Here is a 26305-nt window from a genome sequence, read left to right on the forward strand (position 1 = left end):
CACTGATCGCATCACAAGACGCTCGCAGCTAGAGCGGAGGCAATGAACAACTTGTAGAGACTTAAGGTAGTGCTAGTCGTCACTGACTTGTTGGTACTCCAAGCTGAGGCATCACAGCGAAATCTGATAGGGCTGAGGCTTAGGTCAGGAGCGGAAGAGGCCGTCTCCAAAAGGGCCTGGACAATCTGTGAGTGCCCGTTCTCACGCCGAGCAAAGCGGTGCAGCTTTCTTTGATCGTCTCGATGCAACGTTTCAGTGACACCTCTCCATACCTCCCCATCAGTCTTTCGTCCACTGTCTGTACATTTTGGGTGGGAGGGTACAACATGCCTTGACTTTTTGGGCCTATGTTACAATCATGTTTGCTCCGTATGCTCCGTCGCCCCTACTACAGTACTCATCGCCATCTGCCGTTGCGAGAGTACTGCTAGACTGCTACCATAATCCTCTCCGGCCCTTACCGTGACCTAGCCATTGGCACAGTCACTTGAGGGTCACTCAAGCCCAGCGGACTGGGTCGCAGTCTTGATCGCTCACTTCGGTCGCATCATATCTTTAATCATTCCCAGAATGCCCTTCTCTTGTATGTACGATTCTTGACAAAGAACCCAAGTCGCTCCCTCGCCTCACTCGTTGCGACAGCCCCTACGCCTCACTAGCCCGACAAGCCTGTCCGCCCCTCGTTATCGCGATGATGCCCCTCGACTTGCTTCAAACACTCTTGCAGTCTATCATACGGAGTGCCATGAGCATGCTGATCTATCCTACTGCAGCCAAGGCCCTGCCGCCTACGCTATCGTACGCGGATGTCGAGCGGAAGCGGTCGTTCAAACCCCTCCAGACCTTTGCCGACGAAGTCGATAGGGTGTTCCGCTACCCATGTTCAATTCGACGCATGCTCAAGATGTCTGCTGCGATGAAGGATCAATTCCGGGAAAAGCTGCAAAAGAGTGATGCCTGCATGCTGCCGTCATATTGTACGGCCATGCCGCGTGGTCAAGAGACGGGCACCTTTGTCGCTCTGGATGTTGGAGGATCGACGTTCAGGGTTGCTCTGATCGAGCTGAAGGCCGCTCAGCAGGCAGTGATGGAATGATCATACACCACATGACCTCCAACAAGATCGACGAGCCCATCAGACGGCTACGAGGCACATTATTCTTTGAATGGATGGCAGCAAAGATTCAAGCTATGCTGGCCGAGTGCCTTGAGGCGAGGCCCAAAGACCAGGTCATTGCGCTCGGTCTCACATGGAGTTTTCCTCTCGAACAGACGAGCTATCGCACCGGCAAGATTCAGGCGATGGGAAAGGGATTTCAGTGCGCTCACGATAATCTTGGGGCAGATCTGGCCGCACTGCTCGAAAACGCTTGTACGACACTAGGGTTAGCCGTCCGTGTCGAGGCAATCATCAACGACGGAGCCGCGACTCTGCTCTCACAAGCCTACCTCGAGCCAACCACATCAATGGGCTTGATTCTAGGTACCGGCACTAATGCTGCCGCTTTCCTACCAACACTGTCGATGGGCCGGTCAAAGTTCGGTTTGCGAAGTCCTTCATGGTTCACACGAGCAGAGAAGGTCATCGTCAACACGGAATCGTCCATGTTTGGCGGCGGTATACTTCCCCGGAGTAATTGGGACGAAGTTCTCAACCGCAACCACGCACTACCTGACTTTCAACCTCTGGAATACATGACCACTGGGCGCTACCTTGGCGAGCTCATGCGGCTGATCGTCCTGGACGCAGTGCAATCCTGCAACATGTTTGGTGGCACTATTCCTGCCGAACTTCTGGAACCTTACAGCTTGGATACTGCAATACTTGCTCAGATCGAAGAGGACCAGTCGTCGGATATGAAGGATACATCGGTGTTGCTTGTCCAGGCATTTGGACTTCTCGATCCACCCTCGCGCAGCAGCTCGCATTCTTACGTCTGGTGGCCCACTCGATATCCAGGCGAGCATCAGCTTACATGGCAGTCGCGGTTCATGCTCTGTGGAGCCTACAAAAGGAAACTTCGATCACATCGGAACCGACCACTACGGCAGCGAAAACATCAATTGCTTGCAACGGCAGTGTGATTCTTAAGTATCCTGGCTTTAAGTCAAGGTGCGAAGGGTTCATGGCGAGAATGATCGCTGAAGGACCGGACATGACATCCTTGCAGCGTTCCGAGCGGATATGCCTCGAGCGACATACGAGTCGGCTTTGTTTGGCGCAGCAGTTGCGATCACTCTTGCCGAAGATACATGAGCTGGCTTCAGGCGGACGGTTCTTGTCCACAACTATACAGTACATGTGCTCGTGAAGCAAGCGTCACGATGCGCAGCAAGGCGGCGAACGCTAATCTACGAGCGTCGGTTTGACGTGTTCCGAAAAGGAAAATCACGCAGCGTCCGGCACAGTCGACCAGCCAGGGTGTCAGTCCTCCTGAGTACCGGTCGGTCTGCAGCCTGTCACAGCTGGCCGCTGCAACAGCAATGGCACCCTTTTCGACTCGGCCCAGAAGGCCGCCCGTGGCATCGTCGGCATTGGCCGACGACTAAGCCGTCGCGTCCAAGCCTCTCAATCGCTGGGCAGATGACGGCCTCAGGGCAAGAGATCGGCAACGACGCACACATATATATATAGAGCAATCTATACAAAAGAGCATAGTTATCCACAGCTCTGGAATAATACACAGGCACATTGTATGCCACTATAGGTTCACGCTTCCTCGTTGAATTGAATGCTCCATTTCACGGAAACCTTCCCGAGCTCAAGGTTGTCTTCGCACGGTGTAAACGACTAGTAGGAATGTTGGAGAAAGGAAAGGAATACCCCCCACTTTCAATGTTAGCATAACCCCAATTGCCGAAGAAAATCACCGACCGATGTCGTTGTCGGCGCACGCATATGCTTGGGTCCCAGCAGACAGAACACTAGTTACGGGCCAGGAGAGACGAGAGTGCTCTCCAACCGCGAACACAGTCCAAGTCTGGTGTCTTACAGCCAAAATCTCTACACATCCATTCTCGCAGCAGCAGCTCGCCCGCGGTCTCCTTTGATCAGCACAGCAAGCTCATTGCGCAACATTGGTCGTCCTTAGAGAAGAGCTGGCCACATACGTTCGGTACTGGTCAAGACCATGGCATCTGTAGCAGCAGTGAAAAAGAATTGTCGCAAGGTCGTGTGCATCGGGCGGAACTATGCGTGAGCCTCCTTCCTCGTTCCCAGTGCTCCCTTCTACACTCATGGCCGGAGCCAGCCGTTCAGCATGCGGGCCAGCATTGACAAGCGCATGCACGCATTGTTGCGTGGTCACGGCGCAGTCCAGTTGTCAAGGCTGCTAGGACTCGGTTCTACGACCCAGTCTGGCTCTCTCCAGTCCACCTCCAGTGTCTACTGGGATGATTGCAATAGTGACTGGACTGACTTTGCAATCTTCAGCGACCACATAACCGAGCTCTCCTCCGCCCGCCCCTCGCAACCGTTCTTCTTCCTGAAGCCTCCGTCCTCCATCCTCCTGCCGGCCAGCGGACCCCTCATCCGTCCCAAGGGCGTGTCGTTACACCACGAAATCGAACTCGGCCTGATCATCGGGCCCCCACCTTCCGGCAAATCCTCCTGGAAGAACATGCCCAACGATGCGTCCACTGCATTGTCCGCAGTCAGCGGCTACCTTCTCACCATCGATATGACAGCGCGCAACGTCCAGAACGAGGCCAAGAAGAAGGGCCTACCATGGAGTATTGCTAAAGGATTTGATACATTTTTGCCCGTCAGCAACGTGATTGCGAAGGAGAAGATTCCAGATCCGCATGATATCGAGATCTACCTGAGCATCAACGGAGAGGATAAACAGAGGGATAGCACAAATCTAATGCTGTTCAATATTCCGTGGATGCTGAGCGACATCAGTCAAGTGATGGCGCTGGAGGAGGGCGATTTGGTGCTCACGGGGACGCCAAAGGGTGTCGGGCCAGTGGTCGCTGGGGACAAGCTGAAATGTGGACTGCTTGTGGGTGGGAAGGAGCTGGAGGAGGCGAGGTTGGAGGTGGAGTGTGTGGACCAGGGAGCGGAAGAGCCGTATGAGTATAGGGAAACGTGAAAAGTAAGGCCAGCCCAATTGCCGGCGGCTCTGACAGCTCTATCGATTTTACATTTGTGGCAACTGATCTTGCTCCCACGTGTGTCGAGTCAAACGATATCGTGGCTGCCCGAAAATGCATGATCGTGTCAACCGGCTGCAGGACGCCTTGTGCCAGAACAACTGAGGCTCAAGTCTTATCAAATCGAAATGCTTGCATCGTTCCGCGCACCTTTACTGGCAGTAGAACCACAACTCGTCCAATGCGCTGCCCTGTCTATAGAGTGAAATCTAAATGGTCCGCGGCCCGCAGCTATCGAATGCAGCTTTCTGAGTAGCGGTCCAGTAAGAGCAAAGTCAGAGCGGACTGCGAGATGGCCTTATAGTATTCGCCTCATGTCCAGATACAGGAATGGCAAAGTCATAGCGAACTGCGAGACAGGTTGATAATGATCACCATGAACGCGTCCGAAGCTCATTGTGGGACATTACTGTGCGGCGAAACGCTGTGAAGGACACAATCACACTTCAACAATCACCAAAACCTTCAGCCACAATCCAAGAGCCCACTAGACAGCAAAATGAAGCTCGTCCTTCTCCGTGCAGTAGAGCATGACATAGATCAGATACTCCATCTCACCTATGACACGTTCGGACGATCAGACGACATGCTGCACATCGTTCTCGGCACCCATGAGAGCGCTGTCGGACGGGCTCGCGCAAAGACTTACTATCTGGACCACTTCAAGCATCCCGAAAATGCATTGATGTGCGTCAAAGACCTCGATGAACAGACTGAGGTAGCCATAATCGACGAGAAGACCGGAGATGTTGAGCGAAAAGAGGTCCAGTCACGCATCCTTTGCGTTTCGGAATGGAAGATCTTCCACGATACGTCCCCGAGAAACCGATGTACGGTTTGAGGACGTCTGAGGGCGGGGAACCGATCAGAGGAAGTGATCTGAGATACATAGAGGACTCCTCGAAGCGGGACGACGCGGCAGAAGTCCTCAACGTATACCTCGATCAGCAGCGAGAGCAGCGCACTGAGCCACATATTTACCTGAATATGCTATTCACCGACTCGGCGTTCCAAGATCGCGGGTTGGGGAATACAATGATGGAATGGGGCAATGAGCTGGCGGACAGTTTGATGGTGGCAAGTTGGGTCGAGGCTTCGGAGCACGGGCAGAAACTGTATTTGAAGGCTGGTTACGAGGCAGGACAGTCGGTTCTGGTGAAGAACAAGAGCTGGACCGTGGAATGGCTGCCTATGCGGAGGCCTGCAAAGCAGCTAAAGCATGTGGACATCAAGTAGAATGTGTGAACGTGCGTCGAGCAGTCCAGATGCCAGTGGTTTAGGAGTACTGTGGTACTACTAGTACTCAGGAATCATCCTTGAAGTGATGTCATAGACACGTGACTTCGAGAGAAGAACTAAATTGGGTGGCACGTCCGCTCGACGCGTCGAACGTGAACGCGCTACCTTTAGTACGAGTGGGGAGAAAACACTGGAATGACTGCTTATTGATCTCGCTCGACTCCCGACCTTGCTCTTCTCTTCAGCACACCTTACCAACATTCAGTCTCAAACGCTTTCCGTCCTGTCTTTGGGTGATTCTGCAAGCGTGACTTGTGACAGAGTGCGAGTCTTTGCTCGTTGCCACTCGCAACTTCCCTCTATATAGCACGCTCCTTCAGAACACGCCGGCACCATGTTCGTCTTCAAGCGAGGTACGTGACTACTGATCTACCTACTACTTCTGCGGAAAATGGCTGACAAGACTTCCAGACGGACGCAAGGAACGCGTGCAGTTCGACAAGATCACAGCTCGCGTGTCAAGATTGTGCTATGGACTCGACCCAGATCATGTCGACCCGGCTGCCATCACACAGAAGGTTATCTCTGGTGTCTACCAGGGCGTGACCACTGTCGAGCTTGACAATCTGGTATGTATCCACGACGCCCACAAGCATGGCTCTCACTAACACGACACAGGCGGCCGAAACTGCAGCATACATGACCGTCACCCACCCTGACTATGCCATCCTTGCCGCACGTATTGCCGTGTCAAACCTTCACAAGCAGACCAAGAAGCAGTTCTCCTCCGTGGTCCAGGACCTGTACAGCTGGATCAACCCCAAGACTGGCAAGCCAGCACCCATGATCTCAGACGAGACATACAACAGCATTATGAAGCATGCAGATGAGCTCAACTCGGCCATCGTCTATGACCGAGACTTCAACTACCAATACTTCGGCTTCAAGACACTTGAGCGATCATACCTGCTCAAGATCGGCAAGAAGGTGGCCGAGAGACCTCAGCACATGTTGATGCGTGTCGCTGTTGGCATCCACGGTGACGACGTTGAGAAGGCCATCGAGACCTACAACCTCTTGTCCCAGAAGACCTTCACACACGCCTCACCAACACTGTTCGCAGCTGGCACGCCCCACCCACAACTGTCGTCTTGCTTCCTCATCGACATGAAGTCGGACAGCATTGATGGCATCTACGATACTCTCAAGACATGTGCCATGATCTCAAAGAGTGCTGGTGGTGTTGGTCTCAACGCTCACTGCATCCGTGCCACTGGCTCCTACATTGCGGGCACAAACGGTACCTCCAATGGCCTCATTCCCATGCTGAGAGTCTTCAACAACACTGCTCGCTATGTTGATCAAGGTGGCAACAAGCGTCCGGGTGCATTTGCCGTGTACCTCGAGCCATGGCACGCTGATATCTTCGAGTTTCTCAACCTACGCAAGAACCACGGCAAGGAAGAGGTCCGCGCTCGAGACCTGTTCTACGGCTTGTGGACGCCTGATTTGTTCATGCAGCGTGTGGAGAAGAACCAAGATTGGACACTGATGTGCCCAAACGAGTGCCCAGGTCTAGCTGATGTGTACGGCGAAGAGTTCGAGGCTCTGTACACCAGATACGAGCAAGAAGGTCGTGGTAGGTCGACCATCAAAGCACAAAAGCTCTGGTACGCCATTCTCGAGGCTCAGACCGAAACCGGCACCCCATACATGCTCTACAAGGATGCTTGCAACCGCAAGTCCAACCAGAAAAACCTTGGCACCATCCGGAGCTCCAACTTGTGCACTGAGATCATCGAGTACACTGCTCCGGATGAGGTCGCTGTCTGCAACTTGGCTTCTTTGTCGCTGCCAGCATTCGTTGACCAGTCCCGTGGTGAATACGACTTCGGTCGTCTGCACGAGGTCGCTCAAGTTGTGACCCGCAACTTGAACAAGATCATCGACATCAACTACTACCCTGTTGAAGAAGCCAAGAAGAGCAACTTCAGACACCGACCCATCGGTCTTGGTGTCCAAGGTCTCGCCGATGCCTTCCTTGCACTTCGTCTACCATTTGACTCTCCTGAAGCAAGGCAGCTCAACATACAGATCTTTGAGACTATCTACCATGCTGCTCTCACAGCTTCGTGCGCACTGGCGAAAGAGCTTGGCCCGTACGAGACATATCAGGGCTCACCTGTCTCACAAGGCATCCTCCAGTACGACATGTGGAATGTCACTCCTACGGACCTGTGGGACTGGGATTCGCTGAAGGCTGATATCGCTCAACACGGTGTTCGCAACTCACTGCTGCTGGCTCCCATGCCTACAGCCTCAACATCCCAGATCTTGGGTAACAATGAGTGCTTCGAGCCTTACACATCCAACATCTACTCTCGCCGAGTTCTTGCTGGCGAGTTCCAGGTTGTTAACCCCTGGCTGCTCAAGGACCTGGTCGATCTCGGCTTGTGGTCAGACAACATGAAGAACCGCATCATTGCTGAGGGCGGCTCTATCCAGAATGTGCCAAACGTCCCGGCTGACATCAAGGCACTTTACAAGACAGTGTGGGAGATCTCACAACGTACTGTTCTGCAGATGGCTGCTGACCGTGGTGCCTTCATCGATCAGTCTCAGTCACTCAACATCCACTTGAAGGAGCCGACGATGGGCAAGATTACCAGCATGCACTTCGCTGGCTGGAAGATGGGTCTCAAGACTGGCATGTACTACCTCCGTACCATGGCCGCCTCTGCGCTATCCAATTCACCGTCGACCAAGAAGCGCTGAAGGTCGCTGACACCAACACCGCTCGAGAGAAGTACGGGCCTCGCAAGCGGGCCAGTCTCGGACCCGAGGCTACCCTCTCTGCTATCCCACGGCCAATGTACATTGCCAAGGGTGGTAATGGCAGTGCTGAGCGCATCTCTGGCATGATCACACCAGCGCCCACACCTCCTCCAGGTGATGACAACACCAAGCAGCTGGGCAGCCAGCTTGCCAGAACCAGACTTTCGGACGGGTCAAGTAGTGGAGAGCCCAGCCCGAAAGTCTTGGCCACAGATCCTGTCGACACGCCTGATCTAGACGAGGAGCTCGGCGCCAAGAAGACACAGGAAGAGGATGAAGAGGAGAGTGAAGATCGTGAAGGCGATATCTATGCACAGAAAGTGCTTGCTTGTGAGTTTTGATTCTTCCCATTGACTTGACAGCATGAACTGACATGTGACTCCAGGCTCGATCGAGAACAAGGAAGCCTGCATGATGTGCAGCGGCTGAGCCTCAAGCGATGACCGAGAGATGTGCGCTGATGATTGACGGAGACGATGGAGCGAACCTGGTCTTTTCCCTTTTCTTTCCGATCTCTAAATACCAAGTCCACCGCTGCTGGATACGGTGCCGTGTGTGAAGGATATACCTGTGTACGATGAAAATACGTGGGCATTTGCAGACGCGTTCGCGGCGGGATCACGCGAGAGGGATTCGTCATTTCTGTACTGCTTTGCATGGCGTTAGACTATTCATGTCGCTCCAGACCTGTGTATTGAGGCTGGGCTAATTCATGTTCAAACAATATGGGAATCTCTTCGTTACTTCGTGAGCCGTTCAAGCTTCCTTGACCAGCGCTGTTGTACATCTGATCAGGGTCCTTCGTGAGCGTCCGCGGCTGCAGTCAAGCGAGTACCACGTAGGAACTTCATCTCCTACACATGGCTCGACCTTCTCAATCTCGTGTAGGACTCTCCCATGGACGTTTGGCCCCGCTCATGCCGCCTCACAAATGCGGCTGCTCGATCCTCAACGCCACCGTCCCACCGACCGCCCGCCGCAACGCTATCCTCCGACTCGCAACCCCAATCCGGCTCTCCTCAAACATCTCATCCGGATCCGCCACAATCCCGCCCGGGTCCTGCTTCCCACCTCGATCCTCAAACGCCGCGGCCGCTAGTCCCTCAACGCTCAACTTCGCCACCATGTCCCTCGTCTCCGGCGAGGACAGGTATAGCGCACGCACCGCGAGTACTAACGCGAAGAGCACAAACAGCGAGTTCGCAGCGACTAGAGCCATGAACGCCCACAGTGGCACGGAGGCGACGAGGATCGACGAGCGGCGGGCTTGGTCTATGTTGGTGCGGGGCGTCATGACGGAGGCGATGAGGGCGATGGTGTCCTGGGAGTGAAGGTTTGCGTAGGAGCGTGCGAAGGAGGTCATGGAGTCTGTGAGGGAGGCGAGGGACTGGGCTTGGCTGAGGGAGGGCATGCCCATGGCTTGCATGCTATGGGCGAGCTCGAGGATGCTGCCGTTGGTCGTGGGGTGGGACGTTAGGGAGTGGATCGCGTTATTGGACCATGTGTAGTTGACGTCGTGGGCGGTGACGCTGCAGTTGAGGGTGTAGGCGATGAGTGGGCTTCCAGGTAGCGCGAGCGCGGATGGAGAGTCGGCAAGGAGGGCTTGGCCCTCGGCGTTATTCTGGACAGGGACGAGGCCGGCGATGGCGAGGTAGTAGGTCGTGAGGAGCTTGTCGTCGGGCAGGGAGATGCGCCCGACGAGTCGGCTGCTTCGCCAGGTACGCCTCCGATGGAGTTATAAGGTGTGCTCAGGTTGGCATCGGAGAAATATGCGTACTGAAAGTTGCGGTCAAGCTTAAAGTTGAAATCTGGCGTAGTTGAGTCGGTTCGAGTCCAGGTCACGGTGTCTGCAGCAAGAGTCTCGGGTGCGCCGAGTACTCCTCTGAAGTTTTCGGTGCAGTTAAACAAGATGTATGTGTCGTTCTGGCTATCACCTTCGTGAACCCGGACATTGCATTGCTGTGTTGATGGAAAGCACTGTGTCGACACCGCGACGGTTGACGCCACGAAGTCTTGGTCCGAGTCGAGCAAGCTCGGCTGTGGCGTCAACAGGATCAGGTCCTGGGCTGGGTTCTCTGGATCTTGAGCTTGCCAGGCACTGTTAATCTTGGATCGATTCGCCCCCATAGCAATAATCTCGCCTGAATCAAACGCTATGGCGTTCCCTCCTACTGATGCGTCAGCTACGACGGTGCATGGCATCCCTTGATTTGCAGCACGATCGAAGCCGATGCAGTGTGGTGCAAGGCCTCGCCCATTACTGCCGATATTTTCATGCTCCACGATGGACAGGCTGATGGGAACGGTCGACGTGAAGTTGTGTATTCCCACATCCGCCAGGAGGACGAGTCCTGCCAGTATCGCGCTAGCTAGGAGAATAGCTGCGGAAGAAGTGAGGATGGTGGCTTTCTTAGCACGAAATCGTCGGCATCGATACAAGACATACTTGCGGAGCGCTTCGAGTGAACCTGCGGAAAGGCCGATGAGCATGCTGAGCTGTTGCGGGGTTGGCAGGCGGTTTGTGTCGCCTTCCGAGGACGACTCGAACAACTTGAGTGATGTCGGATAGTGCCATAGAGTCATCAAGCTCCCGAGAATCATCGGGGCAACGGTGCTGCCAAAGCCTGCGATGAAAACAAGTCGGGTCGAGGAGAATTGTACCAGTATGTTCGATCGACCGGTGCTCGAATGTTGCTCATTGCTGAAGGGGCTGTCTGAATCAGTAGTGATGCGGTGTGCAGCGATTAACGCGATGAATGTTGCTGTAAAAGCCAGCACTGGGATCACTGTCAATGCCGCCGTCCACCACAATGGTAGGTTCCATGAACGATGAAAAGACGAATGCGGAGACTGCGAATCGACCTCCGTTGATGTCTCCGACCAGCAGCCCTTCGCGCGTGCCAGTGGGAGCGGCTCCTTTGTCTCGATGTTGTACAAAGTCGGGACATTGCCAACATCGCGCTTATATGCATCAAGAGCTTTCCGGGCTGCGAAAGCCTGTACCGACTCTGCACTAGGAGGCTGGCGCAGGACTCGCTGTCTCTGCGCAAAGGACTGGATGGACTCTGAACTCTTGGGTTGTCGTACTTGGCTGGTGACAGGAATGCTGTTCGAGAACTGGAAAGCCATGGCGAGGCAGAGAGTGGTGAGCACGTAACACAGTTCACGAGTAGAGGCGACATGTTTCAGTCACAGAAACAACAAGATACATATCTCAAACCAGTCGGTCCGTCAAGGAAATAGTCTCCGTGGCGGACAGTGTAGGTCAGTGTGAGAGCGCTTACATGTGTGTTCAAACGTGGTCTGGTGTGAGCCGCAACTTGAGGCGCTTAATCGTGACATTCTCATTGGCATAGACACAGGCGGCGCAGGAACAGCCACTTGCATGACCTGAACGTCCTGCATCATATATGCGGCCACTCCGGCCATTTTCTCCCCCTGCGTCGAAGCGAAGGCTGTGATGCAGCGAGGCCGCTCGAGTGAACGAGGAGGGAGGGTGGAAGGAAGAATCAGAGAATAACTCGCAGCTGCCGTCCGTGTACCTCCAAGCCTAGCCCTAAGCCTAACCCTAGGCTCACGAACTGCTACGCCACACAAAGGAAAGAGTCGGCGAAAGTGTGCAGGTATCACATATTTGTGGGCATGCGTCTATTCATTCAGGCTTAAGATCTACGTGCAAGATGGCAACAGCATGAGCTCTTTTGAACGACTCTGGTAAGGTGCAACCAACGATCATGCGATCAGCTGGAACTCTCGTCCGAACGTACCACTACGAACCTTGTGTAATGAGCTCGAACTCCTCGTCCAAGTAGTACCACTCATCATACTCCGTCGGCTTCGGCGCCGCTGGCTCCGGCTTAGACTCTTTCGGTATCTCGAATGCCCTTGTCGTATCCTGCGGCTTGATATAACTTTCATACTCTGGGTACGAAGTCTGGTTAAAATTGATCTGGCCTGGATCCTCCTCGCCGGACACCAATTGCTTCCAATACTCGTAGCCTTGTGGTATGACATCGTCGATGATCATCGACGCGCTCTGGTAGCTCTCGCCGATGATGGGGATGACACCATCTCCACGAGCGACTTTGTAGTAAGTGAACCAGTCATAGAAAGCTTGCGTTACACCAGGCCGATACTGCTCGACATCCTCCCACGAGTCCACAAGGTCAGCGATGGGGTCCTTGACGTCGATCACGAGGATCTTCCAGTCCGTCTCATCACCGTCGTTGGGCGCTATGCCGCCGAGGATTTTGACCTGCTTGACCTGGCCGAAGTAACCGATGTCTTGGCCGATGTCGAAGAAATCGATTGGATCATTGTCCCCTGGAAAGCCAGTGAAGGAGTGGTTGACATTGGGATTTTCCCAGGTCTGCGGGATTGAGCCATACACGAAAGGATACGTGTGGTGCGGCCAGACTGACTCAACGAAGCGCGGAGCGTCGTTGCGATCGTCGTGGAAGATCGGGTTCAGCGGCTCTGGGCGACGGATCTCGATCTTGCCATCTGTCCACCGCGGGATCTCGACGACAGCGTTGATGATGGCTGGCTTGCTGGGATCGGGATAGAGTGGGACATCATGCCAGAATGAGATGGCCTGGCATTTGTGCTCGAGCCAGATCCGCCAGTCCTGGTCAATTGTGTCAGCGCGAAGAGCCGTCGATCCGAGTTGGATACGTACCAGAGTATTCCTTGCACCAACTTCCCTCAGATTAAGCGCATCGTAGTCGAACTTGCCGTCGTCAGGTCCCGGTTTGCATCCTTTGGCGGGCGGCGAAGGCGGCGACGGCTTCGACGGGCCGGCACCGGGTCCTCCTGGACCGACAGGACTGCCGAGGGCCGTTGCAGCTACGCACAGACATGTGGCGATATGAGAGGCGTGCATCATTCCAGTCGAATATTTCAAGTTCCTGGGAGGAGGGGGCGGGCAGAGTCTCAGATACACATTTGACAAACCTGTCTCATACTTCCTGTCTTATACTTGACCTTTGGTGTGGACAGAGCATTTTCCTTCGAATCTCTTATTCCACCCATATCCACTGTCATCACCGAAGAAGCAACGAGCAGTCGCCTCCATCAGAGCAGTCGCGAAGGACGTGTGGTGCACAAGAAAACGGAGAGCGCACGAGAAGATGGCACCTTCCCATATAGGCCCAAGATCATCTTGAGGTGGAACATGTATGTGCAGTACACGATGTCGTGAGCAAATGATGCTTCTGAACGTCGACCACGTGTTCGCTATTGTCCGAGATTGCAAAGCGGAAGGTCTGGGCGCCAAGCGTCAGAAGCCGTGCCGCTCTCGCCGCCGACGCGAGATCTCGGTGTCGAGATCCGGATCCTGGTTGGGATATGAGTATCTATGAGCTTGTGAAAGCATGCTTCTCTAATAGTCCAACGGAAGAATGTCAACTACGTGACTTCCTCGGAAACGCTTATTAGACATGCGTCTGGCAGTTATCGCAAACCAAATCCTCGGTTTCTCCGAGATTCTTCAAGCTGTACCACCCATCACGACCAGCCGTTCGTTCTTCTTCGCTATTCGCATGGACGATGGTCGTGCACATAGTCCGACCAGACCATCTGAGAAGCTGCCTGACTTTCCGCATGTCCATGTGGGAACCTCTTAATTGCCCCAGGTCCTTGTACGCCACGCCTCCTTTTATGTCAACGTAAACCTCCAGGCGCGCTTCGTGACCGGAAAGGCAGATCCAGCCGGGCACCACTTGGATGGACGACTTCCATTGCGTATCTTGCGCTTTCCGCCCACCGTCGAGCGCAACATCCTTAGCTCCAGTGCTCAGGATCGCGAGTCCGTCATGTGTGATTCCCATCAGCGATTTCTGAGCATCAATGTCCGGCGAACTGGAGTTCGCAAAGATGAGCGCAGCGGATTTGATCATATCGACAGACGAGTCAAAGGTCTGCACCACGGACGGTCCGAATAGAGCACTGGGCGCAGTTGTGGCTAGCATATTCTTACGCTGTTCTGGTGTGGTCTCTGCGTAGTATCGACGCAAGAAGGAGATGATGCCGTGGCGTTTTGGAAGGAGCCGTGGGGCCACGAACATTCTTGCGAGGACGAAGGACAACCGGAAAATGGCCTCTGCAACTGTCGCGCTACATTGCTCTGGATGCGGATGAGCCTCACCTTGCTGGAGCTTGCCGCCTACGCAATACGCACATGGACAGATTCGTCGAATCTCGGTGTAAGTCCTGTCGAACACTGCGCCAAGTTCGTCGTGAGTCATCTTGGCATACTTCCTAAATCGTGGCACCAGCCTGCGAAGCTCTGGAAACCATGCTGTCAGGGTGTCGGCGAGTCCAACAGATTGCTCTCCCGACAGGGAGGACTGCGATAGGATCTCGAATGCCCAATTTGGTCTCTCCTTGTCCAGTATGTGCTTGACAATGTTGGACGCTGAGTAGATCATAGCAGCCAACAAGTCATCGGGTAGGGAAGTGAAAGCGTTCCCAAAGCAAGAACGGAACAAATGATCGAACGCGACTCGGCCGCCTCGGATGGGACTAGTCGTGATGGCCTTTTCCGAGAGTGAGAGCTTTTGAACGTGATCCCCAATCGAGGAGGATCGAACAAATACAACATTGGCGTCCTCCTCGCCTTGAACGGATTGACTCGTGTAGAGAAGAGCTCCGGTTCCGGACACGACGGCTGTTCTGAGCCCGAAGAGCCATTCAGCAACCGTGGTTAAGAAGGTAATGTCACTTCCCGACCGTAATTTTCGACGACTGGTCTGCTTGCTGTCATTCAATTGGAGCAAACTGTCCAGAAGCTGTTGCACGTCCAGGACAGATCCAACCAGGGGCTCGCTCTCGACAGCGTCTTCAACATTGCTCAGCAGAACCCCAAACGACGAGGCGGCGAGTACGCCGTTCAGGCAACGCACCATTCTCCTCCACTGGTGCTCCAGAGGACGCCAGGCCATCGGTAAACCTGACCTCGCGCATAGTTGCAGGAACAGCTCGACTACGACCTCCGCAGCGAAGTACTCAGAGAGCGCACCGACGACTGCAGCGAGTCGGAACCCTTCGTCGGATTTGAGAATGGAGTGGATCACGTGTGATTGTCCATACCCAATCTCAAAATCATCCTGTGACGCGAGGTTGGTAGGCAGCGCGTCGAATGCATTGGACAGGTTTCGTTGACCATAGGGTGAAAAAGTGAAATCCTTACAAAGGATCTGGCCGACCTGGACAGTAAGTGGATCGAGGTTCGCGGCGCTGTATCTTCGCAAGTCGTCGATGGTAAGAGCTCGAACCTTACCAAATGCTGAAAGATCCACGTCGGTGGCCGATTCTCCCATAGCCGGCAGTGTTTTCGTGTGATCTCGATTAAGACTCACTGCGACTGGAATGACATGTTATATCATAGCGTGAACCTGAAAACTGCTTAGAAGGCCGCCCGGTCTAGCTCCTTGATGAGTCAAGACATACTTCGGATTGCGGGGTTAGGAGCGTAAGTTCAGGACTCAGAAACATCTCAGCCAATGACGTTTTGAAAAATTGGCGGGCGCAATGTCCAAGGCGTCGTCTTCTGTACGAGCTGCGACCAGTCTATCTCTTGCTTGCCAGGAGCAACGATACAGGCCATACTGCTCGTGACTGACCGGAAGGAGCGAGAGCCTTCTCAAGCTGCTCTAGCGTCTCCAGGAGACGTCGCTGGTCAACGCGAGGCGACAGACTCTGGAACCAGCCTCGCATCCAGTCAAGATCTATGGTCTGAGTCCAGTCAGCATCCTCGATCAGCTCGAGATGTTCGCTCTCTGCCACACGACTGTCGTATCTCATGCCAGATAGATCGTCGTCTCGGATCCAGATATCCCGGTCGTCACCAGTGTTGAACTTGATGCGATTGACCGCTACCCACTGTGATTTTGGGAAAGCAATGCAATCGTACCCTGTCTGTTCTATCCACAGCGTCCGCCCGCTCTCAGCACTGAAGTCTTTCCGTAGTTTACACCAGTGTCCCTGAAGCGACCTGAACAGACGCTCAATGGCAGGACTGTCTGGAAATCTCGGCTGGGTATAGTACCAAGCCGCAAAAGTCCCACCAGACTTGAGGACCCGATGGGCAGCTTCTAGGGTCCTTGCAGTATCCGTCCAGTGCAGAGCTTCGCTCATGGTGACCATTTCGATCGTCCCTGGCTCGATCCAGGACATATCTTCCGCACTCGAAACCTTGAACGTGAATAAGGCATTGGCTGTTCTTCCATTCGACCCCAACAGATGGTCTCGGGCAGCAGCGACGGCGGACTCGGAGTGGTCGGAACATATCAGATGCTTGAATTGAAGAGCAAGAATCTCAGCCGTGATACCTGGCCCACATCCAGCGTCGTGTGCTGTACCATCAAAGGAGCCGCCATTCGCTATGTGGTACGTGTAGATTCGTTGGAAAAGCGAATGAGGATATTTGGGTCGGTACTTACGATAGATCATCCAGAGATCATTGTCGACTTGGCTGTAGGCGTTGCTCCTAGGTAATGGGGACGTTTTAGTGTCCGGCATGGTCAAATGAGCGGCGAGAGCAGCGCGAATGACAAAATGCGTCGGGTTTGCTACAAATGCATAAGCATCATAAGGGACGATTTGGCAGAAATGGCTCTTCTGGTTTTGAAAAGCAGTGCAGCACGAGGCTCATCAAACATGCTTTTGCGCCCAACGAGGGGTCGATTGACTGCAACTTACGCTACTTTATTAGTCGTCGAAACAGTCACAGCCAGAACGAATTGCTAATACGTCCTCCTGCTCGTCGCACCTGCTCCATTATATGTGTCTGCATTATAGGCAAATGAAAGTTAGCGCCACCGCGCCGGACCTCTGACCCATGGCAAGACCCTGCTTTGACATCTAAGTCGTTAAAGACCACAAAATGCAGCATCGCTTGAGGCTGAAATGATCAAGAATAGAATGTACGTACGAATACTAAATGATATAGGCCATAGAGAGGAAGGTGGAAGTGATGGCCGGCTCGTAGATTGAGGAAGTGATGCAGGCATTACGGTTGGGCCTAGAGCACACTTGCCTCACGTTTGGAAGTTCAATTTATTTCTCGAACTTCTGAAACTTGACTGCTCTTTGACCACTTCGCATCGCCCTTGTTAGCCTCATGGAGTCGCCCGCGACCGACCCAGATCGCGAAGGCGACTCGGCTGACCTCTTCACGGACTTCAAGAAGTACCAAGAGCAGGTCACCGCATCGCTGGTGGCCATCACGAGGAGCGCAAGTTCTTTGGCAAACCAGGACTTGAGCTTTCACCGATCGTCGAGCGAACAGGTCTCGCGTTCTCTTGACCGGCAGAATGCCCATCTCCTGAGACTCACCAACAAGCTGCTCAAGTCTGTAACGCAAGATACAAGTACCAAGCCTCCCCAGCCAAAGACGAAGGATGACATCGAAGACAGCTGGAGCGGCTTGGTCGACGTGTTCGATGGTTTGCTCGAAAAGGCAGACGGGTCGCTAGACGAGTATACAGGGGCCATCAAACGTATGAGCCCTGCTGTGGACCATGCTCCTACGCCGTCCAAAGCCGTTGCCTATGCGGAAAATAGAGCCTTTCGCCCACGATATTCCCGCTACGAAATGGACAAACCCCAGCTCCTTTTCAATAGGAAGGTGAACAACCACGAGACTAGCCCGTTCAAGCCCTTGCTCATCCATAAGCCTCATGCAATCGTCTCGCTTGAGGAGTCTTTGGCGGACAACACCCAAGGGTATGCTCCTTTCAGCTAGATCAACGACAAGACTGACCATCATGCAGGTACGCGCATCCCTATGCAAAGGAGATCGAAGCCTACGAATATCCTCCAGAGGTCTACCAGCAAGCCGAGCCACAACCCTACTGGCCACCTGAACGAGAGCCCGCTGTATACGTCGATACCGAAAAGGGCGTTCATCTTATGCTACAAGAGCTCAGAGCTGCAAAAGAGATTGCCGTCGATCTCGAACACCACGACTTGCATACGTATACTGGTGTTGTCTGCCTCATGCAGATCAGCACGCGCGAAAAAGACTGGATTGTTGACACGCTCAAGCCATGGCGGGAGAACTTGCAGGTGTTGAACGAGGTCTTCGCCGATCCCAACATCCTAAAGGTTTTCCACGGCTCGGCAAGCGACATGGTGTGGCTTCAGCGTGATCTTGGTCTTTATGTCGTTGGTCTGTTCGACACATACTATGCTTGCGACGCTTGTCATTCCCCGGCAGAGGTCTAAAATATCTTCTGCAACGCTTCGCAGGATTCGAGGCTCAGAAGCAGTATCAACTGTCTGACTGGCGGCAGCGTCCACTCGGCCCGGAGCTAATCGACTATGCGAGATCTGATACGCATTACCTGCTCTACATCTACGATGAAGTTCGCAACCTACTGGTCGAGAATTCGACAGAGAACGACAACTTGGTTAACAAAGTTCTCGCTGGGTCGAAGAAGGAGGCTTTGCAGAAGTATGAGCGCTTCAATTACGATTTTGAGTCAGGGCGCGGCTCAGGCGGCTGGTTCGGCATGTATGTGGACAGAAACATCAGCTTCAGTCCGCAGCAATTTGCTGTCTACAAAGCTCTGCATCGCTGGCGGGATGACAAAGCGCGCGAGCTAGACGAGAGTCCTCACTACCTCATGAAGCCCACTGACCTACTCGCAATTGCTGAAGCGATGCCCAAGAACATGACTGCCTTGTACAAGTGCAGTCGTCCGCAGCTCAAGTTTGCGCAGACAGAGTTCGCGCCAGAGATCTTCCCTGTCGTTGCAAAGGCCATGGACGACAGCAAAGCAGACCCACCGGTTCACGAGCAAATACGTCAGAACGAACTCAAGTATGGCGAGCGTCCACAGAACCGTTGGCGGAAGCCACAGGTTCCAGCGGAACGTCGACCTCCTACCTATGATGGGCTGGCTGCAACTCTCAAGCAGATTCAGGCGAATGGCGACCTAGATCCGGCACCCGCCACAGATGTCCAGATGGCAGGCAACAACACCAATATGCAAACGGTGCTCAGAAGTCAGCAGTCAGATCTGTGGGGCTCGGTCATGCCCTTCCTGGGGTTGCCGCTCATGAATCCTATGATGAACGCCATGGCTCTGAACTATCTGCTGCCTTTGCCCGATTTATCCGCCAACGCTTTCTTGATCGAACAACCAGCTGCTGTTCCAGCCCAGAACAACCAAGTTCCGATCCCGGTCACGACAAGCCTCCCGAGCACGCCTAACAACAATAGCTTCACACTTCACGATCGATCGACGCGCAAGCGCAAGGCCACGGACGTCCTCGACGACGACAACGAGTCTGCCGACCCTTTTGCCAATCAATCACTTAACGGCTTTACTGACACAGAAGCGATGGTCTACGCGAAACCCGGCCAAGGATCCGCAGCTATGAGCGCTGAGCGGGCCTCGACTAAAAGTGAGCGCAAGGCAGAGAAGCGAGCTCGTCGTGCGGCCGACGACGAAGAGAAAGATCGGAAAGCGGGCGAAATGGTCCCCTTCGACTATGATGCCGCCGAACCGATGCTGAATGGCTCACCTACGGCCTCGAATGGCGTAGGCCAAGCCAGCAAGGGTAAGAAACCCCACATGAATCCCTTTGCTAAAGCGCTCGATACCGGCACGGGTGCGAGACGCAACAAACTAGGTCAAGAGGGAGCTGGCAAGAGCATGACTTTCAGGTCCTGATTCTCTATCCCATCCTTTTGCATCAACACCTGCACGGGTCTTGCTTTTCAAGGCCATGCCGTCGTGAACCCGACATCTGCTTGGTATCTCGTGAGAGGCAGGACCCCAGCGATGGTCTGAACGTCGTAACGGAAGGCAGACAATGAAAGAGCTTTCCGAACATCACTATCTTTTTCCCATCTACTGTGACCTGCCGTCCAGCTTGAATCCTGCTCGTTATTCTCTTTTCCTATTCCGGCACAAACGCTTCGTATCATTTGCCGTAGAAGTGCCTACGATATGAGTCTGAACTGACACAGAAATGAAGCGCCAGATGTATAGAAGGCGTTAGAAAGGAAGATCCGCTATGACAAGTTTACCATCGGGACTGTACTTTATACCCTTCGCGGTACACAAAACTAAAGTGAGCCACCATATTCGGGCGCGGACTATCACGGCCCAGCTCAACTTGGGTCACCAGAGATCCAAGCGCTTTCCACATGCACGTCTACCATCGCCAAGCGTAACCTCTCAAGACCTGAAATGACCGTAACACCGGCCTGCATGCGCCGACGGACAAGGGTGAAATACAATTCCTGCTCGTGGCAGGTTTCTGTTGAATGCGCATCTTGAGTAGGCAACAGGTAGTGGACGCAGGAATCGAATGAGAAGAAGTGTCGAGATCCTCAACATCACATGGCCATCTCAGCCTGCAGCTTCCGTAATTCTTCCTCCTCATCTTCTTCTTCGGCTCTTCCTCTGACTGTAGCGCAGTTAGCTTACATGTCTCCATTCGGGTGTCGAAATACTTACGAGGTTGGTTGCCCACACTGGGCAGTTTGGCCGGCTCGCCACCCACAGGCATGGGCCGGTCTTGAGCATCTTTTCGTCCAAAGCCTCTTGTTCCAAGCCCTCCAGCTCATCTTCCAGGTCTTGCTCATCAATAGGCTCGCCAATAGGAGCGCCTGCGATGGCAGTGGCGATCTCTTCGCCAAGTGCATGCTGCTCGCGCAGCTCATCCATAGTCGCGTCGACTTTGTCGATGGTCAGGTTTCCATGGATCTGCTTCATGGCTTGGCCTGCATTCTTCATCGCGTTCAGGGTTTCTTGGTTGATGTTCGCTGCCTCGATGGAATAGATCTGTTGTTCCACCTGCTGCATCTGTGCGATTGTCTGTTCGAGAGTCTTTTCGTGTAACTTCTTTCGCCGTAGTGCTGCCTTGGCCGCTGAAATGCGCATCAGATCCGTGTCCATATGATCAATCAATAGGGCCCATTCTTACCTGTTTTATTTGAGCTAATATTCTTCCTCGCGATGGCCTCTTGCTCTGCCATCTGTGACTCAAGATGTCGTTCGCGCTTCTGCAGCATGTCTTGTTGCTGCCGCAACATCAGGATGGCATTCTTGGGTGCATCTTTCCGTTTCTGAGCGGCAGCCCCGCCAAACCAACCCCACATGTTTAGTGATGATCAAAGTTGGACGGGGAGGTCGAGGAGGTAGTCGCAGGTCGACCCTGGGTATCGTGGGCCAGTGGAAGTACGTTTGGAAGATGCACGATTGGATGTCGCCTTTATCGTGTGATGAGTTCTGTGGCCGGGTCTTCAGATACGTCACCGGACAGCAGTTGGTGGAGGGTGAGGGTGTGCCTAACACAGTCCGATAGGTCCAAGTCGGAGATCGAGACACAAGTAGATTGGTTTGTAGGGCTGTAGGTATTCCCGGAACTGAATGAAGGAAAAGGCGGTTGTTGGGCGTGCAGGCTGAAGAGAAGAAGAGAGGTCAGGTTGACTAAAGCCTGGAATGACATCGTTGCCCGCTCGGATCTGGCTCGGCGTTCCACCTGACAATGCCAAGACAACGCTTCTTTCTCTCAGCAATGATCCCCTTGTCACTCTACAACTCTTCCATCAGTTCTTGCCTTGGAGCCACTTGATGATCTCTGGTCTCAGATCAACCCTTTGGTGCAATGCTCATAGTGTTCACCGGCAGTGGGATAAGTCGCGGCGCTGCGGATAATCGACATGAGCGTGCCTTCGACTAGTGCTCCCGCACCTTCTCACCATGTCTTCCTATCTGAGCTCGGCAAGTGCAAGGTAGGCAGCAAGGTAAGATTCTTGAGCTGGTATGCTAATTTCTCGCCCCAATTGCTACTCATGCCGCATCTGAGACTGTCCCAGCATCTTGGAGTACGATGTTGAGCAAGGCCGACTTTGCGTCGAGCACGCCTTCCCAGCAGACGCGCATCCGACTCCCAAAGCTTATATCGATATGAATGTTGTCTTAGGAAGCATGAAACGACAGGACCTGGGCATTGGTATGTGGCTGAATACCGTAGGCTATGTGCGACCATCGCTCGAGGACTCCTCTGGAGCTCTTCCGAGCCTGGTGCAGATACCCATCGTTCAGGCTGTCATGATGTGGCCTGCTGGCAGTCTCAACGTTCAACGATACGAGACTACTTTGCAAGCCACTATTGCCCATCTGCGGACTAGCCAAAGGCCGCCTTTCTACGAGTCTGAGGACAGCGACAGTGAGAGCGACGAAAGCTGATCTTGATAAATGCCAAACTCATCGGCGCAGCATGAGTCGGCTCGATATGCACTTCTTTCACAGACAAATGATCCTACACTCGTGTTTCGAGAGCTGTCCGCTGCCATTCTCCCGGGTAGCCTAGCGATGAAATCAATCATGGCACTCTTTTGTCAGCTGTTGATGTCCATACGACAGGCATGTGTGCGGGCAGGATGCACGAGCTTCTAGGCACCCTCCTAAGGTACCTGAACAGTGCGGGTACAGGTACTACCGAAGTACTTGGCTTGGACCCTCGGACGAATTTGGGGAAATAACTCCGGGCACCACTGAGATCATCGAATAGACGGCTCGCTTACAATTACACGGCCCGCCGGCTGCATCCTGTTCCCTCACTGACCACCGCCGTTCTTGACAGATATTGCTAGCACCAATAGGTGTAAGACTGAACGGAATAGCGAACAAGTACGCAACCACAGGAACGCCGAAGATCACCCAAACTTTCTGAGCGGCTATATTAAAGAGATGCTATTGTCGACGTAGTGTGCCTTCACGGAACCAGCACAACAATTTTGCAAACTAGACTCTGGCAAAGCATAGCATACACAGTCAGCCACGCATCTCCTTTCCACAACGATTCCTCCGCGAGCATACGTCTGACTCCCAACGATGCCTTTCCTTCCTGTTTCCAACGCCGTCCTCAAATACGAAGTCTATCCTTCTGCTCTAGCTCTTCACCTACCACTCTTGGTTTTGATCCACGGCGGAAACGGTAGCGGTGACATCTTCCAGAATGCCGCCACGGCCCTGCAAGATACTTTCCGCGTCTGTTTCTACGACCGCCGTGGCTTCACCCGCTCTGCCCTCACCGGCCCCCAGGACTACAGCACTGGATCCGCGCGCCTGGCCACCGACACCGACGACGTCCGCGCCTTAATCGAGCAACTCAACAAGGACGCAGATTCCAAGAACGCATTCATCTTCGGCAACTCATCCGGAGCCGTGGTTGCTCTTGAGACTCTGACCCGTCATGCAGATGTCATCACTCTCTGCCTGGCCCACGAAACGCCAGCTGCACACCCGAGGCCTGATCGCGAAGCCGTCATGGAAGTCCAGAGATCTATCTACGACATCTACCGTAAGCAGGGGCATATTGCAGCCATGGCCGAATTCCAGAAGTATGTGCATGCGGACAAGGACAGTGGATTCGGCACAGGCGCTGATCCACGTGAGAATCCGTATTTCATGGGGAACCTCCTCTACTGGTTTGAGAGGGAAGTGCTGGGATACATCGACCACGAGTTTGACCTGAAGACGTTACGACAAGAAAAGGAGAAGCTAGTACTGGTCAATGGCAAAGGAAGCTACCATGACAGTCCGCAGATCTTATGTAATGAGGCACTGGAACAGGAGTTGGGCTCCGAGATAGTGATGTTCGAAGGTGGGCATATCAATTACAAGGTCGATCCGGAGAAGTTCGCGGAGGATGTGAAGCGAACTGTGAAGGCTAGGCAGGGATAAGCCACTCGCAGTAAGGGATCTAGAGTCGAAACGCAGTCTGAATGATGGAGTTGAGCAACTTGCTGTACGCCACTTCTTCAGACGCCTCGTAGTGCGGTGGGAAACATGCTATAGCGACGGCACCTGGAGCATCATTCGTATGGTTGCACCAGCGCCAAGCACTTCCTTGGCCGCGAAACATTTATTTGGTACAGGAACATTTGGTGGACAAACGAGCGAGCAAGCCATGGGGCCTTTCTCCTGAGGATCTGCCGTCGATCCGCTAAGTAGACACAGTATAAAGCATGAGAGGTTTTACAAGAAGAGACGGCCAATGTCAAACAATGTGTCCTGTCAGATCTAAATATTGAAGACCTCTGACGATGATCAAGTCGTCCTTCCTGGACAATCCTCCCCAAGCTTCGTGTTCAGACGACTGAGCCGCTCCTTCTCCATCATCAGCTCGCCGTTGACATCGCTCCTTCCTGTGCAGCGTTCCGTAGCATCGCTTCTTCCTCATCATCGCTCCTTCCTCACCACAAGTCGCTCCTGCCTCACCACGAGTCGCTCCTGCCTCACGTCGCTCCTTCCTTAGCATCGCTCCTTCCTCAGCATCGCTCCTTCTTCAGCATCGCTCCTTCTTCAGCATCGCTCCTTCTTCAGCATCGCTCCTTCTTCAGCATCGCTCCTTCCTCAGCATCGTTCCTTCCTCAGCATCGCTCCTTCCTCAGCATCGCCGCTTACTCGGCGTCGTTCCTTCCCTGACCAGGGAGGGTCAATCGCAGCAGGGCAGTTTGCGCAGACCACTGTCAACAGAGAGCTGCTCTCCGATGTTGAAGCTCTATGCTGGGCCGTGGCTCGGAACGTTCAACAGAATTGTATGCTGTTAATGCTTGGCGGGTTGTACGTTGCCGCAATCCGAACAGTACTTCGATAGCTTCAAAGGCTGAGCCAGATAGTATAAGGAAATTATGCAACACTGGTGACTCGGCTGTGTGCGGGCGACCGATGCTGCCCGCAATTGTCCCGAATGGGGCACAAGTGAGTGAGTGTTTCGGGCCCGAAGAACGAAGGCCACGGACGTAGCGATTCTCGGTGATGGGAGCACAAGCATGCCCGGGCCACTGCAAGGCAGATCAGACATTTCGATCCTTCGTAAGTAGTTCTGAGGCGAAACATAGATTGAACGGGACGACATAAGACAGTCGGATCCGAACGTCCGAGCCACTTAGGTATTGCCGAACATGTAGTCGTACCTACGATCACTGAGCAGCACTGGTGACCACTCAGTATTGAACCAACCTTTGATGATATACTTCGGCTTCATTGATGCGTCGCCTGCTGTTGTAGTAGCGCCGTGTGTCGTCGACCCAATGGACGAAGCCGAGCTTCCTGCACCGCTCCCCTCTTTTACCTGTGCCCATGACCACAGCTCCTGGCCAGCAAGATCCAGTCTACCATAAATCCTCCGTACTTCGGCCCTACACGCCTCCAGAGACAGATGGAGAAGCATCCGCTCTGAGTACAAGCCATCGCGTCGAGGGGGAGGCTCGAAGCCGACCTCGACGTTCTTCATCCACTTAATGTTGCAGTCCTCGTCATGATTTAGGCTTTGCAGCGCCTCCTTGAAGCACTTTGGGCAGTGGAAGCGTACCATTAGGGCCGACAGCAGAGGGAAGACTTCTGCATCGAGCTCGCGACAGACCGAGAGCAGTTGAACGCCATGCGCGTGCTTGAAATCGGCGGTGAGTCTCTGTCGGCGACCTCGCAGATTGTCCAGAATCGACCTCTTCTGAGGCGGCTGACTGACGGCTGCAATGTCAGCCGGTGGTGGTGATACTGTTGTCCGAGACGGAGCGCATAAGTCGACAACGAAATCTCCCGAAGAGGGAATAATGAAGTCGTAGATCCGTAAGCGGACCTCAGCGGGCAATCCGAGGAGGGAATTGGTAGGGCTGCCGGGTTGCTTGTTTCGGGGTGAGTTTGCCATGTTCATCGGATCGGCCGAATGAACCAAAGAATCGACCGAAACGGGGTCAGTCATGGCGGGCTCGCACGCTGGCGATACTGTAGCTCGCCCATGCAATGCGAACTCGGATCTTGCCAGCTGTTAGACGGTCAGACTGTCGGCGTACGCGGTAATCAAGAATCGTTGCGCGCTCTTGCCTCGTCGCAGAGGTGGTGAGGGTCGTGTTCGGCCGAAGTCATGAAAATGTCATCGTCGTCCTTGGTCGCTTGCTGAAGGTTAGATGCGGGAATCAGGCGTCGCAAGATACATTTTAGGCAACCGCTTTACGGAAAGTTATAGCTAAGAAGCCCGGGGTCCACGAGTCATCGCTACTAACAATTTGGGGTAACGACTGCGGCCAAAACCCTCCTTAAAGCGG

The 26305-nt window shown here is 53.8% G+C and overlaps 13 protein-coding genes across 13 annotated transcripts; 7 read left to right on the forward strand and 6 right to left on the reverse strand.

Annotated features, from left to right (window-relative positions):
• Window positions 1-745: 745 nt before the first annotated feature.
• On the forward strand, window positions 746-2085 carry AB675_8045 (Hexokinase-1; the record flags this gene model as incomplete). Its single annotated transcript, XM_018148461.1, has 2 exons — window positions 746-977; window positions 1070-2085. The coding sequence occupies 2 exons, from the start codon at window positions 746-748 to the stop codon at window positions 2083-2085; spliced, it is 1248 nt and encodes a 415-aa protein (XP_018001204.1).
• A 1175-nt stretch (window positions 2086-3260) lies between these two features.
• On the forward strand, window positions 3261-4094 carry AB675_8046 (putative hydrolase; the record flags this gene model as incomplete). Its single annotated transcript, XM_018148462.1, has 1 exon — window positions 3261-4094. One exon carries the CDS (start codon window positions 3261-3263, stop codon window positions 4092-4094), a length of 834 nt encoding a protein of 277 aa, XP_018001150.1.
• Window positions 4095-4947: 853 nt separating this feature from the next.
• Window positions 4948-5391, forward strand: AB675_8047 (uncharacterized protein; the record flags this gene model as incomplete). The annotated part of the gene is made up of 1 exon (XM_018148463.1): window positions 4948-5391. One exon carries the CDS (start codon window positions 4948-4950, stop codon window positions 5389-5391), a length of 444 nt encoding a protein of 147 aa, XP_018001297.1.
• Window positions 5392-5788: 397 nt separating this feature from the next.
• On the forward strand, window positions 5789-8658 carry AB675_8048 (Ribonucleoside-diphosphate large chain; the record flags this gene model as incomplete). The annotated part of the gene is made up of 5 exons (XM_018148464.1): window positions 5789-5807; window positions 5866-6023; window positions 6073-8116; window positions 8164-8559; window positions 8615-8658. 5 exons carry the CDS (start codon window positions 5789-5791, stop codon window positions 8656-8658), a joined length of 2661 nt encoding a protein of 886 aa, XP_018001293.1.
• Window positions 8659-9154: 496 nt separating this feature from the next.
• Window positions 9155-11358, reverse strand: AB675_8049 (uncharacterized protein; the record flags this gene model as incomplete). The annotated part of the gene is made up of 3 exons (XM_018148465.1): window positions 9155-9953; window positions 10007-10397; window positions 10449-11358. The coding sequence occupies 3 exons, from the start codon at window positions 11356-11358 to the stop codon at window positions 9155-9157; spliced, it is 2100 nt and encodes a 699-aa protein (XP_018001060.1).
• A 640-nt stretch (window positions 11359-11998) lies between these two features.
• Window positions 11999-13111, reverse strand: AB675_8050 (Inorganic pyrophosphatase; the record flags this gene model as incomplete). Its single annotated transcript, XM_018148467.1, has 2 exons — window positions 11999-12856; window positions 12908-13111. The coding sequence occupies 2 exons, from the start codon at window positions 13109-13111 to the stop codon at window positions 11999-12001; spliced, it is 1062 nt and encodes a 353-aa protein (XP_018001163.1).
• A 550-nt stretch (window positions 13112-13661) lies between these two features.
• Window positions 13662-15548, reverse strand: AB675_8051 (uncharacterized protein; the record flags this gene model as incomplete). Its single annotated transcript, XM_018148468.1, has 1 exon — window positions 13662-15548. One exon carries the CDS (start codon window positions 15546-15548, stop codon window positions 13662-13664), a length of 1887 nt encoding a protein of 628 aa, XP_018001220.1.
• A 250-nt stretch (window positions 15549-15798) lies between these two features.
• AB675_8052 (putative S-adenosylmethionine-dependent methyltransferase CRG1) lies at window positions 15799-16749 on the reverse strand (the record flags this gene model as incomplete). The annotated part of the gene is made up of 1 exon (XM_018148469.1): window positions 15799-16749. One exon carries the CDS (start codon window positions 16747-16749, stop codon window positions 15799-15801), a length of 951 nt encoding a protein of 316 aa, XP_018001067.1.
• A 601-nt stretch (window positions 16750-17350) lies between these two features.
• Window positions 17351-19910, forward strand: AB675_8053 (Exosome complex exonuclease RRP6; the record flags this gene model as incomplete). The annotated part of the gene is made up of 3 exons (XM_018148470.1): window positions 17351-17955; window positions 18003-18400; window positions 18481-19910. 3 exons carry the CDS (start codon window positions 17351-17353, stop codon window positions 19908-19910), a joined length of 2433 nt encoding a protein of 810 aa, XP_018001120.1.
• Window positions 19911-20581: 671 nt separating this feature from the next.
• AB675_8054 (Vacuolar-sorting protein SNF7) lies at window positions 20582-21346 on the reverse strand (the record flags this gene model as incomplete). The annotated part of the gene is made up of 3 exons (XM_018148471.1): window positions 20582-20652; window positions 20699-21115; window positions 21172-21346. 3 exons carry the CDS (start codon window positions 21344-21346, stop codon window positions 20582-20584), a joined length of 663 nt encoding a protein of 220 aa, XP_018000965.1.
• A 604-nt stretch (window positions 21347-21950) lies between these two features.
• Window positions 21951-22439, forward strand: AB675_8055 (uncharacterized protein; the record flags this gene model as incomplete). Its single annotated transcript, XM_018148472.1, has 2 exons — window positions 21951-21982; window positions 22067-22439. 2 exons carry the CDS (start codon window positions 21951-21953, stop codon window positions 22437-22439), a joined length of 405 nt encoding a protein of 134 aa, XP_018001024.1.
• Window positions 22440-23087: 648 nt separating this feature from the next.
• On the forward strand, window positions 23088-23939 carry AB675_8056 (putative hydrolase YraK; the record flags this gene model as incomplete). Its single annotated transcript, XM_018148473.1, has 1 exon — window positions 23088-23939. One exon carries the CDS (start codon window positions 23088-23090, stop codon window positions 23937-23939), a length of 852 nt encoding a protein of 283 aa, XP_018001260.1.
• Window positions 23940-25146: 1207 nt separating this feature from the next.
• Window positions 25147-25962, reverse strand: AB675_8057 (uncharacterized protein; the record flags this gene model as incomplete). The annotated part of the gene is made up of 1 exon (XM_018148474.1): window positions 25147-25962. The coding sequence occupies one exon, from the start codon at window positions 25960-25962 to the stop codon at window positions 25147-25149; it is 816 nt and encodes a 271-aa protein (XP_018001310.1).
• Window positions 25963-26305: the final 343 nt, after the last annotated feature.

The sequence above is a fragment of the Cyphellophora attinorum genome (genome assembly GCF_001299255.1).
Source record: "Cyphellophora attinorum strain CBS 131958 chromosome Unknown Contig10, whole genome shotgun sequence".
Classification (NCBI taxonomy): Eukaryota; Fungi; Ascomycota; class Eurotiomycetes; order Chaetothyriales; family Cyphellophoraceae; genus Cyphellophora; species Cyphellophora attinorum.